At 37.8% G+C, this 14558-nt stretch overlaps 1 protein-coding gene across 1 annotated transcript in view; it reads right to left on the reverse strand.

The window, feature by feature from the left end:
- The window catches only part of COL25A1 (collagen type XXV alpha 1 chain), a 319468-nt gene that overhangs the window by 99470 nt on the left and 205440 nt on the right, over window positions 1-14558 (reverse strand). The window contains exons 6-7 of the mRNA XM_056359942.1: window positions 3423-3449; window positions 3231-3257 (exon numbers count right to left, since the gene is read on the reverse strand). Coding sequence (XP_056215917.1) covers window positions 3231-3257; window positions 3423-3449 — 54 coding nt within the window. The remainder of the gene's footprint in view (window positions 1-3230; window positions 3258-3422; window positions 3450-14558) is intronic.

Below are 14558 nucleotides of genomic sequence, written 5' to 3' on the forward strand. Positions count from 1 at the left end.
CAGACCCATTATTCTAAAAATACAGCTGCCTGAACTCTGGGTAGTATTGTCAGGGCCGGGTTCCTACTAGTGTATTAATTTATTGAAGACATTTTCAAGAAAACCTGAACTTCCAAGTAGTTCAGTATATACACTCAGCATGTCCAGTGACTGTGAATAAGAATTTTAAAGATAAATGATTTCTGTTTTTACACTTTTGAAATTTTTTTGGAAAGAAGGACCTCTCAAAAGTCTCAAGGTGAAAATTTTGGTGAGGACAGAAAGTAAAAATTTCTTCTTTCACAAATATTTTTTTTTTTCAGCAGAATTTTAAAAGTTTAAGGTCTCAGCTTGACCCGGACAGTCTTTACATTTTACTTTGGTTTCTTTTACTAATGAAAATGCCTGGAGGAAAAGAAGCAGCTTTTCTAAAGAATGAGGGTAATTTTGAAATTTCAGTCATAAAAATTACTTGGAACAATGGAAATATTTGCTAAGCTAAATGCTAATTTCAAACCAATATGTAAAAATATAAACCCAAGGAAACTTCAGGCTCCTTATCTGTAAAAGATTAATTAGCTTTAAAATGTTTATCACATTTAGATACTATATCCAGTCTTTCTGTAGACTTGGCAAATCCAAATGTTGATGTCATCCCACAGTCACTTTCAGGTACAACATTTCTCTAAAATAATACAGTACGGTATTACTTCCAAAACCATTTATTTTACATAGGCAGTGATGGAAAACTTCATGCAAAGGTAACCAACCAGGTTTAAATGGGTTTAGTTTCATTTGGGGCATGACTAACTTACACATATACTTTTCATTAATTATATTGTAAATCCTCTGGCACAGTAAGTTGAGCAGATTTACGCTGAAGACAGTCATCAGAAGAGATAACTGCTGTACCATGAAACATAAAATGGTTAGAGGCTTTGTAGTACTTATTACTTGTGAAATACACAAGGCAAAAAAGGAGAAGCTGCTGTACAACACATTCAAATGCACTTCAAAAGAGATAAAGGGATAACAACATGACTGGGCAAATTACCTAATTTATATGCTTATAGTTAAAAAAGAGGTATGTTACTACAATATGCACTGACTAAACAGTCCGTGGAGGTTCAGCCAACCCACAAGGTGCTATTTTCCACCTCTTCCTCTTTACTTCTGAACTTATTATTTTTCTACATTCAGATATAGAATTCAATCTCAACTGCCAGCTACTGCTGCAGATGTCCTTAAACGTGAATTCCTTAGGTTAGATATTTTTTGCTTTTTAGCTGTACTTGATTTATCAAACCCACAAAGTAGCCATAACCATAATTTGTGTGGTCCAGTAAGGATTCTACTGCCTTCCAGTATAGGGGGTATGTCTTGGCAAAGTGGGACACACAATGGTTTCTGTGTAGCAGATATTCCACTGCAGCTCTTGCAGGTTTTCCTCTTATAAGGTAGCACCGAAAAAACTGGCATCTTCTTACTGGGTATCGCCAACACTTCTAGCCCAGGGACTGAAAGCCTCGCACACTTATCTACTCTCCAGTTCTTGCATCTCTCCAATATTTTGCCAGGATATCTACACCAGTGGAAGCTATGGCACCTTTGCTTTCCTTCCAAAACTGTCCTCTGCTCTGACATTTTGTGCCACCATAAGAAAAAAGAGCATCATCATTCCCTTGTGTTGACACCACTTCAATTGCTTTTCTGTGTTTAGACCTCTGGATCTTTCCCTGGAAACTTCTCCAACACTCATAATTCCAAATTCCTACCCTCAAGTTATGTAATACTCTTTACAACATTGTTCTTCCATATTTATTTGTTACTGCATCCCTCTCTAATGCCTCCATCAAATGTGCTCTCCTGTTCTGAATGAACCACCAGTTCTTCTGAACATAAGGTCACTTAGTGCAAGCACCTGTGCGCAGACCCCTGACTCACACTATCTGAATGGAGCATCCTCTCGTAAGCCACAGACACTCTCCTCGCTCTCCTCATGTTCCTCATGAGGTTCTGTAGCACAGAACCAGCCAAAATACACAGCCCAGCACGGCTCCTGAGAGATACTAAATTTGCTTAGAAATTAAAAGGAAATTTTCCCATTCTTCAGAATCTTCAGTGTCTGTATTAGTTAGCCTACAAAAAAATATTCCTCGCTTTATTACCCTCTACTTCCTTTTTAATTCTTTAAATACTTTTCCAATTCTTCTTTTTGAGTTTCAACTGAAATAATATTTAAAGCTGTTTAGTAATAGGCCTCTGTCTTTATAATGTGCAGTCATATCCCCAAACATAACTGGACACCCTGTAGGTAATTAACACTGGTAGCACCAACATCAAATTCAGATATAAAAACATGTTGTGACTTTAGATAATCTTATTGACTGCAAACAGTAAAATGAAATTAAATTAAAATACATAAAATAATATGAAACAAAATACTTCAATAAAATTGCAAATTCAAAATACTTATCATAGTTGACAGTAAAAAATATCATGGAACACTTTGTTATGGAAAAATTTATAAATGTGTAACTGAAGAGAGTCACTACATCATCAGAACAATGTAATTAAATACTTTCTAACGAAGCACAGATGTAAAGATTGAAGAGGCACAGCCAATCTATCTGAACTTTCATCCCTGTATTCCTCTATTAAAATAAACATGACAGTTAAAAATTAAAAGAACCTTTACATTTCCACAACTAAACCATGTTCTGTTTAACTGTCTGGGTGTATTTATGAGGTGATAATATTGTTGCTATTAAAAATATTAAATAGATACATGTAAGGAAAAAGAGCTAATACATGCATACATTATAGTTGTTTATAATTCCCTAAATACTAGATATATTTTACATGAAATCTAGAAGTACATTTTTATTAGAAACCCACCGTCCCTCTGCATTGTGGAAGCCCATGCAAGGCGTGAAAACATTGCTGGGAAAACTGAAAGGTTTGGTTAGGAAAGCCAGCTTTTAAACAGCAGAGCAAAATCACTGTGAAACCTGCTTCCACCCGTAATGGAAACTATATTTTAATGCATTACTATTGTTACTCAAATCTTCCCAGACACTATCTGGTCATGTTCAGTATTACTGTCCTGCAGACATTTAACTTCAACATGCAGGGTAAATGCAGCTAATAAGCATAATTAGCTCAGACAGTGTATTTAATTTAGTTTTGCACTAAAGACTAATTGCCTACTGAGCGAGGGGGAAGTGTAACATTTTTTTTAAGATGCTTACCCGAGGGCCCTGATCACCTTGATCTCCCTGCAAAGTGGAAAGATGAGATGATAGGTTTAACACAGCATCTGTGTGCTACCCAGCTCTCTTACATAATCTAACATTACACTGCGTCAATAGAAACGGTCTCTTTAGTTCATGCTGGGAGGACTTTCCATTCACGTTGTTAGTGTCACCCGTACATCAACTCACCTTCTCGCCTTTTGGACCAGGAGGGCCCTGAAAGAAACAGAAGCAAAGATAGATTACTGATACTAACGAAGTCCTGAGATACAGCAAGTAACAGGTCTGCACCAGCCTGTGATTTTTTCTTCACAATGCAGTTCCTTATTATTTTTCACTCCAAATGCCAGGGTTATTCCAGAGCTGGCTTGTTCACTGTACTAATAATCGGCACTCTGCAGTTATTTCTTGAATAGCTTGCTCACCCCTTGTGTTGAATCAGACTAGCAGACAAGCAAAACTATGCCTGAAATGGCAAAATTTCTATTGATTTTGGTTAGGGACAACAGTTTATCTCCTACCAGATAGTAAATGTTTTCTAAGACTATAAAACTCCTTTGCAAGTGCAGGTAATAAATTCAGAGACATATATATCTGTCATGTATTTTGGCACCCTCCTTGGCTTAGATTGCCAAAGAAAAATGGATTAGGGAATCTAAAAGCAGTGTTTCCATTCCTAGCTTCGGCAAAGCTGAAGTTGGTGTTTAGTCTCAAGCACACTGTTTCAAGCAAAATGAGCTCTTTTTATAACATGGTTTTGCAGAAGTAATATTTATTGTTACTTACCACCAGCCAAACAGTAAGGTGACAGAATCACAAAACAGCGAGGCCCTTTCCTATGCCATTTTTATTGAGCACCTTCCAGAAAGCTACCAGCAGGTTTCTAAAACACTAGTTTTCAGGTTAGTATCTTGTGAATAAAAATGCTAGCAGTCTGCAGAGAACTGGCTGCTTACACAGAGCAGACTCTACCTCCAGCTTTCTGAAAGATACGCAGGTGTTTCATTACAAAGAAAGACCTGAGGTACATAATGAAAGCAGCTGGAAACAGAGAAGGAGCCATCCAAGCTAGCAACATCCACTGTTACAACAGAGAGAGTGAGTGTGTGTGTGCCTGCATGCAAGCAGCACAAGAAAAGGTTGCCACCAGCAACATAATTAGAAATAACCAAGTGCAACCCAGTTGAGCCGAGCACATTTGAACCATTTCAGAATTTATACTAGTAAAAATTCATGTGGTTCACATAAATGCAAATGGAAGGAAGGTCAGTCTGCTGTATATTAAAGATGTGATCAACCGCAAGCAAGTCTTTGAGAACCCCTATTGCAGCCAATTTTCTGCTTATTTTTAAGGACTTCTAATGCATGCCAGAGAGGAGCATCTGCTGCTAAATCTTTCAAGGAGTTAAAGCATATGCCTCTCCTTCCATAGCTTGCCATCTCTTCTGTCTGCTGCAGAGGATATAGAAACAAGTCTGCTACCTGACATCCCCACGCCTCCTTCAGAAAGGACAGTGCTCACCACTAGCTGAAGCAAAACTATCTGCTGCATTAACTATGACCCCTGCCCACTTTGTGTTACCCTGCAAGAACTTGTCCTCTTCAAAAAAAATTAAACAAAATAATTTAATGGATTACAACCTTGCTGCACCTTTAAGGTCTCTCCGTCTATTTTTTTCATACTTTAACTCTTACTGACCCTCTCCAATGCACGTGTTCTGGAATCTACATGCAGCATTGTCTACTGTTAGTTACAGACTCCACATATACTTACTTGGACATGACATTAGAGTATATTTTCAGCAGGCCCACTTTAAAAAATGCACATACATTCCATTGAGCTTGTGAATTCACAAACTCATACCATCAGTAACAGTAACTGCAGAATGGGATGAACTAAAATCAGCCAGGGTTGGCTGTTACTGCCTTTTTTCACAGTCAACACTGAGCACAAGTGAAGGGCTGTGCTCATGTGTTCTATCTCCTCAAATTATCAAACCATTACTGGCTCTAAATATCTTACTGGCTGCAAACTGCAAATAACATGACCCCTATCTGCAACAGTCAGAATCCTGTTTCTTGGGCCTTAGGCGTGAAATTATAGATAACACGACATGACCAAGACTGCAGACAGATGTTGGCTTTTGGATCATGCTGTGGTTGTGGGAGTTGTTACTGTCTTCATCCAGATGCTCAACGCCGTTCTTATGTCCAAGGGTAGCCCTGCTTCTGATGGATTTTGGCTCGCAACTTTCCCGAGGCATGCCTGCCACAGCTCTGCCAGTTGGTACAAACTGAAACAGCTGAGACTGCATCAGTTCCCTGAACACTGAACTCCTGGCTCACTGGAATAGAAACAAGTTGGAGCATGCTCACACAAGAGCTTCAGCCAGCAAATCTGCTGGGCCACTAGACTGTCTGCCTGCTACAAATGCTGGCAACATGCTCAACTGTCTCTACCTACAGAAGTGGCCCTTGCCTTTCCCTTGCGTAATTTCCTCTGTCATGAGTTCTCTGAAAGCACAATCCATACCCAAATTTGTATTTAAATAAGACTGAAACACATATCTTAATTAAATTTTGTTCTCCTTTTTCTGCACAGGGTTTTCTGAGAATTACCTGTCTACATCATATTCTGAAATCCAGGGTTTTTTTCATTGCTCTTTATTGGGCAAAGCCAGCAATTATGACTGTTTGGTGTTTGCTCTCATGATGTGCCACACACCATTGTTTCTATTAAATCATCTTTCCAGCACACACATTTTTCACACGACGTCATATATCTGACAACTTCATTGTACCAGAAGTTAAAAACAGCTTTTCAAAAGGCCACAAGAGCATTTCTGGTGTAAACATTCTCACAAGCCTCTGCACTTGTGTTTGCAATGCTTTTGCTTTCCACCAACAGTCTTGAAAAACAAACAAACAATTGCAAACAAAAATAGCTCCTTTGGATGCTAGAGAAGAGAACCAGTGGGGTTTCATCAAAAGAAAATTAATGCAATTCTTTCATGGCTTGTTCACCCATCTCTGGCTCTTCCCCCATTGTTTCAATTGTTCTCTATTGTTCTCTCAACTTTAAAAACAAAATTCCTAGCCTCAGCCTTTGACATCTTCTTTCCATTTGTGCTGAGAAATTCTCCCAAGGTTTTTGCTGCAGAATTTATTAGTGTGTGTACACTGAGTGGAGGCAGGGAGGAAGGCAAATCTGAGGGAAAGTTGGGTTTGCGGGGGTGGGGTGTGATTAGGAGACAGATTTGTTTAAAGGAGGGCAAGGTTTCTTCTGTTTAAGGGTATAGACACAAAGAACAGAGTGAGTAAAATAACACTAGCTTTGTAGGCCACAGCATAGACATCCTGCTTTTTTCCCAGGGACACTTCTGTGCTTTCGTTTATGAGATGGCAGAGATCAAGCTGCTAGCTGCTGCACAAATGTGAAAGCATTTTGTGTAAGTTATATGAAACGTCTGAGGTCAGAGCATTTCTGAAATAACTTTACAGTGTTTTCACTGGAAACAGAGGCTCTTTTCTCAAAGTGTAATTATCTACTCCAGACTACTATACATTTCCAAGGAGAGTTTATAGCCTGTTTCACATAAGCAAGGCCTTGTAAATCACAAACACATGCAAAATCTGCATTCATAATTGGGCGACAAATACTACTGTTTTTAAAACAAGGTCTTCTGAAGTAGACTGAAAAGCCTCCAGGCACCTGCCAGCCAAGAACAAAGCTGAAATCAGGGTCAAATCCATTCAACAGCCATGCTCAGGATTACTGGCAGGTCACCTTTTTTTTTTTTTTTTTTTTTTTTTGGCTATCAAAATCCCATTTCCATTCTCTGAAAAAAATGTTTACATTATTATAAATATGTGTACAAGAAAAAGAAAGGCAAGAGAACGTGGTACAATAAAACATAAGACCAATCCCTCATTCAGACAACATTCCCCTTTGCGTTATCCGAGTGTGATTAGCATGATTTTTTCACACAGCTGGCATTTTTTAATTAATTCCCTGAAAGATGCTAATTTTATATGCCACCCTTGCAGCCATTTCCCCCTTTATAGTTTTGCAATGGTTATATTCAGAGGACCTCTTTAAAAGCCAGTATTTGATTTATATTGGTTTTACAAACATTCAAAATTATCTGAATTCTCTTACAGATATATTCTGTCCATATTCCTATTGCTATAGATCTGCCTTTAACCATAATACAGGCAGTTCTACCGTGACTTGACCAAAAAGGCTCCTCCAAGCACTGAGGGGAAAGTAGAACTGAAAATTGTAAAGGATTCTCAGGAAGGGGTTCAAAGAAACAGCAATGTTTCTAGGTTCTATAGAAAGCTCCAAAGTCAAGGCTGAGTAATCCAGAATTTTATTGACTGTTAAGGTAACCCATATGTTGCCATTGCTAAAAGGACCTGCCAGTGCCCAGCACAAGCTGGCAACAACCACCCAAATAGAATCAATTGGACTGTGACAGTCCCCGGTCCCAGTGGGATCATCCACCTTCAGGGCTCTAAGGAACCTGAGATGTCAAACTCAGCAGCTCCCATCAGACAGAGGTACCACTGAAATGCAGGTGATGATAACCTCTTAGATATAGTCACTGCTTTCCTATATTTAACCACAACAGCCATAAGCTAAGGCAACCTGGCAGCTAGAGGACTGAATGTAGCCTGCAAGATTTTTTCATTTCTATTTGGGATAAAACAGCATACAATGCATTCATCCCTACTGGCAGCTACAGCACCCACAATAACAGTATAACTGGCAGTGTAAGGGAATAGTGGTCTTGTGTGGATGAGCAGAAAAGCAAACTAAACAGGCCAATGGTATCTAGACAAATTCAAAAAGGAAACCAATTTGCCAACTTAGTTTAAGCATGTTTTCACATCTAAATGATATGCCATACATTGCCTAAGTTATTTCAATTCCTGCAGTTTATTTTGAGGGTAGTTATTTTGAGGTGGTTTCAGCACATGACAACAAAGTATTCCGTTACAAAGATCAGCTTTTTTCTTTCTTTGAAATTGGCTCATGACTTTCACAAATTGCAAGTTCGTGACTATAACAACAATCCCCAGGCTAACCTAGAGCTGCTGCAAAATATTAGGGTAAGATACGCTGAATCATAAGATAAGAGGTTACATGGAGTGTTATGAAACACAATACTGTTTCAAAGTTACAACACTCATTTTAGTCTTGCATTCACTATGCAAGCCCTGAATGACTGCACAATGTGGTTTTGACATTTGCTGAACTTGGCCCTGTTTACAGCCAATGTTTACATATGCTAGTTTACAATGCCAACATCTCACCTTGCATCAATTTTACAAGGGCTCACAAGAATTTCTGGTGAATCAGAACAGCTTGTACCACCGAAACTATATACCCTTCTCTTTCACTTATTTTATCCTTTGCCTGGGATATGACTGACTTATGGTGAAAACTTTATAGAAAAAGCCAAGCCATCACCTAAAATACACTTACCAATCTTTTCTTTGCTCCCCTTATATTCCAAGTTTTTGTTACAATATTCCAAGGCAGAGAAAAAGAAACCTGAATATTTGACATGATAACTGTGCCTAGCTTCATAAACATAATGTAAATAAATGTAACCTGAGAAACATAAAATTGATATATATAACAATCTAGATAAACAGCTCAGTTAACATTCATACCAACAAGTAAACTGTAAGTGAATGCTGCTGTAAATCCATACAACCATATTCAGAAGCTAGTGATTTACGCCAATGCATAAATCAGACAAGTTCATAAACTGCAGACAGGAGAACATGATCTACCCAAAATATGTCAAGAAAGCATTTAGACTGTAATTTAGACACTCATTTCTCATGCAGCGCTCTTGCTGAGACGAGGATGGGGTGCTTTTTTGAACTTTATAATGTTGGCCACAAAAATCATCAGATTGCATCGCAAGCTGCACAGAGGTCACTGCTAACTGACTAGTTCAGTACCCAGGAAGAAACACAAGGTTCAGTGTCCCAAGAAAGAACCTGCTAGCGGAGGTCTCCTCTTCCTTTCCCTGACACACTTGTCTTCTTTGTTTAACGAATAAGGCTGTCCTCTCCCCCAACTTTTTATTTCCTTCTACAGACAAACACAGTATTTTTCTTTGAAAATCTGCAAAACTCAACACAAATAGTCCTGTGAAGATTCCATGGAACAGAGAGTATATGACTGCACCCATTGCCTGAGCACGAAAAATCAAGATTGGCTTTACTATTGCCGTAAATGAATTTAAGCAAACATCATAATCTAAATTGACTGTTAAGGTTCTTGTGAATCGAGTAGCTGCTGTACATGCCAGAGGTAAGAAAATGGCTTCTGGTAAAGTCAAAAGCCTCCTGACTACCACTTACTGCTCAATACACTGTAATACATGTATTTCCTGGATGTAAGCCCTCAGTGCCTTGCCCACAGCACACCTTTCTATTCTACTTGCTAGATAAGCAGAAGTTTACTGAGGATACTAGAGTTTTGATGCAATACTGTAAAAACAACCACCACAAAGGATATCCTCCTCTACTAAACGTGTAAGACAGCACATAAAAACACAGAGGAGAAAATCCAATATTGCTGATTCTCTGATTTTATAAGAAAACATCCAGAGTTTCTGTTTTCAATAATGCCATAGATGCAAGGAGGACACAAATGCATGATCTTGGGTATAGCAAAAAGACAGAAACACACAATTTTTTTGCTGGTGCTCAGACCTGCAGGAAGACATTTGAAAACACAACTGATGTGTGCCCTACAGAATCACAATTCCTAAAACAGACTGAACAGTGAGATTTTTTTACTGGAACTGTTACATTTGCTTTTTCCAAACCAGCCTCAGGACTGTTTGAAGTTCAATTCATGATTTTAAAAATATTTTTTAATGATAGTACAACAAAATACCAATTTTGGCATTCAATACTTGGTTTATAAAACACTCAAAAAATGAGACATGTTTTTGATACAGACTTGTTCAGGCTTCCTAGTCTTCCACCAAACCTCCAGCAGATCCCTGTCAAATTACATGTCCAACTGAGAACTGAAATGCATCACAGGCTGTCTTAGAATCATAGAAAAATTTGGGTTGGAAGGGACCTTTAAAGGTCATCTAGTCCAACCCCCTTGCAATTAGCAGGGACATCTTCAACTAAATCAGGTTCCTCAGAGTCCTGTCCAGCCTGACCTTGAATGTCTCCAGGAATGGGGCATCCACCACCTCTCTAGACAGATTATTCTTGCTTCAGCACCCTCACTGTAAAAACTGTCTTCTTTATATCTATTCTAAATGTACCCTCTTTTAGTTTAAAGCCATTACTCCTTGTCCTGTTGCAACAGACCCTGCTAAAATATACAGTATGACTGAGATTAACTCCTCATCCTCCAGTATCTCTGGTAGTCTGTTCAGCTGTTCTGCACTCCTTTAACTTCACGGAGCCTCCCTACTTCTTCCTCCTCTTCCTTTTGTTGCATTGAGAATAGACATTTGAAGTCCTGCACCATCCTATACTAGACTACTACACAGCAGATTATTTTTGTGTCCCTGTTATATCCTCTCCAATAGGAATTTATATACGTATGTGTGTTTCTTCCCATGTGTGAGCATGCTGGTGGTGGAATTTAAAAACCAGACTGCATTTCTGTATCAGCCTTCACTCAGTAGTTGAGTGGTTATGTCACAAGTGACAGAAAAAACTTACATATATGGAATGGGAAAAAATTAGTCTGCTATCAGTAGATGAAAATATTTATTGTAAGTCATGGGCTTCTTGATAAGATTCATAGTTTATAAGATTCGATAACATGACAAGTGCAATTGAGTAGAGTCTTGTACTTTCATTAGTAAATACTCACTGCAGTCAACAGAAAAGATGCCACAGAAACTGAAGGAGCAATGAATTAAATATAAAAAAGCATGTTTGGGGGACAGAAAGACAAAGAAGAATGAAAGGCTGCTTTCAAATTTTACAATAAGAAGAACTAGACCGTGAAGAGTTTTCAAGGTAGATGGCTTCACCTGTTCCTCATAAAAACTTCATTTATTGTTGTGTTAAACTACCGCAACAGGAAAGAAGTTATAGCTCTAAACAGTTTTTAGTGCCACAGACTTCACACCTTTTATTTTGCATTGAACGTTAAAAGGGATATGAAACAAAGGAGAAAAAAAATAACTAGCACTGCTTAACCTCCCAGTTATTCCCACTTACTGAAATAACAATGGCATAGTACCACTCCAGAGGAGTTTTCTGCACTTGCCAATGGGGACAGTACCAGTAATCAGCCTCAAAAAGCCTGGTATCCTTCTGGTCCCCTCATCTAAGCAGATGCATTACGTATCAATGCCTTGAACCCAAATAACACATTCTACTTTGTAGAAGCAATTAATAGGCTCCAAATCCAAATGAGAACTTGGGAAAACAACAATAACAATAATAATAATAAAAGAACAAGACTAAAAAAGGGAGACCAATATAGTCTGATGGAATTTAGGGCTTATAAAACTGCAGGGATCATGGAAGTACATTCTGGCTTTCTTTCCCAACACAATAGACATTGAAAAGAAAAAAATTACACCTCCTACCAATCAAGCTCATGAAATCCTTTTTCCATATTTTTGAGATAAAAAACCACACTATTAAATATTTTTAGTACCTTCTTTGATAGCTACTTATGCATAGGCGAGCTCTCTCATTTATTCTTAGTTTAGTAAGAAAACAGCTCCTCACTGGGAGTTAACAACTTCCTTTTATTTTCAGAAACAGCAGTTCATTTTCTATGTTTCCATCATTTTTTACCTAAAACTTGAACAGTGGCTTCTGTAATTGAAAGACGTCTCCTGCTTCCCTGATTGCTTAATGGCCTGGTTGGTAATTCAGCCGAGATGAGTGTCCTTTGCTCACTTGGTCTTTTTTTGTTTGACTTAAAAGAACCTTTTTGATGAGGATGAAAGGCTAAAATTCAAGTATTTTGAAGAAAACAGACAAAGGAAGAAAGCAAGGGAAGGGGAAAGTTTCAGAGCAATGGAGATTCACCAATGCCAGTCACTACCTACAAGAGAATAACCTGTGGCCATTGAAATATGTCTTCCAAGCTACCTAGCCCTCTGGATCTTTCAATTTTACTGTTTCCATTACTGTATGTAGAGAAATAGCACATAAATATCTACCAGGCAGATCTGCCTTTCACTGGCAATTGGGTCAAGGAGGTTGATGTACTTCATTAACAGATGCTGTGCAGGGTACAGCTCTACAAAAAAATCATAACCACACAGAAACAAATGACTGAGGTACCTGAAAAACTCCCTGTTCATCTACTTGAAATAAGGACTAGTTTCAAAACAAGGCAGCTAGTGAAGTAATAGTAAGCTTATTCAAGGAAAAAAACCCAACCAGGTTGATTGTTGTGACCCATACTAATTTAATTCTGTTTTCATAAATTATCCCACTTTCCCATCTCCCTCTTTGGAAGAAATTAAAACCAACCCAAAATTAATTCCTGAAAGCAGTAAGATTTAATTTCAAAGAATCTTCTACTAAAAGTCTAGTGCGTTTTTTGAAGAATTTTGGCCCGTACCTGTTACCATATCAAGGCATATCAAGGCAACTAATAAAAGCTGAACTTGCGTAAATGAGCAATATTGGATAGCTCACATACAAACAAGGTTTTGCAGCTAACATACATTTGCTGTATTTCAACTCCAAACTTAATTTCAGCAAATATATTTTAACACAGACATTTAATGAGGGGAGGTCAATTCCACTCTTTTGTTTACTTTGGTGAATCCACACTTGTTTCAGTACCAATGCCCTGAGTTTCACTGAGTACTTCAAAGGCATGGCATCCTGTCATACACTGTTTTTTTCTTTTCCAAACTTTACTACTCAGTACAGGATACATTTACACATTCAAGGTAGCAGAATGCCAAAGAAAGATTTAGATATTCTTTTAGTGTTGTCTGCAAACGCTACTATAAAATGCTGCTGCAAAAGAAGTGGTGTGTTTGATTACTTATATCATGAACAGTTAAAAGAAGATGGCAGTAAAATATTAGTATAAAGCCATAGCAGTGTACAACATAGCCCAAGGGATAGAAGTTTCTGAGACTGCAGTATAACCTCCACAGATTAAAAGTAATGAAAATATTTCACAACCTAGGTAACTTTTTAAACTTGAGGATATGATAATGCTTGGGAAAAACATATTTTTAGTGAAATACCAACATACGGTTGTCTGAAGATCTTATCCTACTTTCTTTCCTATCTCCCTCTTGCACGTCCTGTAGTTCCTTAAACAGTTTCTGTGCATGTCATGCTCCACCAGTACCCAAACAAGCCTTTTTACAAGAACTGCCTGACAAATGTAATGATAAAAGCTGCACTGCACAAATCCATATGAGGCAGGTTACTGCAAATGTTTACAAACTATCCTAGCTACAAGTCATTGGTAAAAAAGGCAAAGACTTGACACCGTAAGTGATAGTTCTAGTCTTGATGGGGATGTTTCAGGCCTTAATCAAAGATCAATTTATTCAAAGTCAATGAGTATATAGAAATTAAAGCGCATAAAAATAGTATATAAAATAATATGTCTGAAACAAATGCTATGAGAACTAAACCTTTCATTTATCTTCATCAATTTCCTCATCTACAACAGGAGGTAACTACAATGACATACTTCATAGAGCTACTTTGAGAACAGTTCAGATTTGTAAAGTTTGAGTTGAAACACTGGATAAATGTAAAGGAATTTTTATATCAACTACAAACATACACATACTTTTATACATAGTCATATATAAAAGTGAGATGACTGAAGATATTTTTGTAACCTTCAAGGCTGGCAACATCTTCATACAGGAAGCAATTTAAGACAACATAAAGTTTATTAAAAACAAAACAGTTTTCTCCTCAAGACTAATAGTTTGGTCTACAAAATTCAGAACATCTTCAGGGGAAATTACACACATATGTATTTGTATACTTAAATGGATATTCATTCTTTTTGGCAAATGATCACTAACAGACATACTGTGCAATATAACTGGATTGTATTTCTGAAAATATGTGATCCTCTCACATGTTTCTCAGCAGCTCACAACTGTTGAATGTTACTGATGGACATCAGCAAAAAGGATTATTAGGAACTCCTATGCTATTGCATGGACAGACAAAGCATTTTTCAAGCCTAACATTGTGGATTAAAGCTCGCAAATAGAATGGACATTTCCGTGCCATGCTCGTTAATAGCATTACTGGCAGTACACAAAACACTCCAATGAAAGGAATTGCTGCATTTTCTATTTTTTA

This window comes from Falco biarmicus, chromosome 1 (assembly GCF_023638135.1).
Source record: "Falco biarmicus isolate bFalBia1 chromosome 1, bFalBia1.pri, whole genome shotgun sequence".
In the NCBI taxonomy this organism is placed as follows: domain Eukaryota; kingdom Metazoa; phylum Chordata; class Aves; order Falconiformes; family Falconidae; genus Falco; species Falco biarmicus.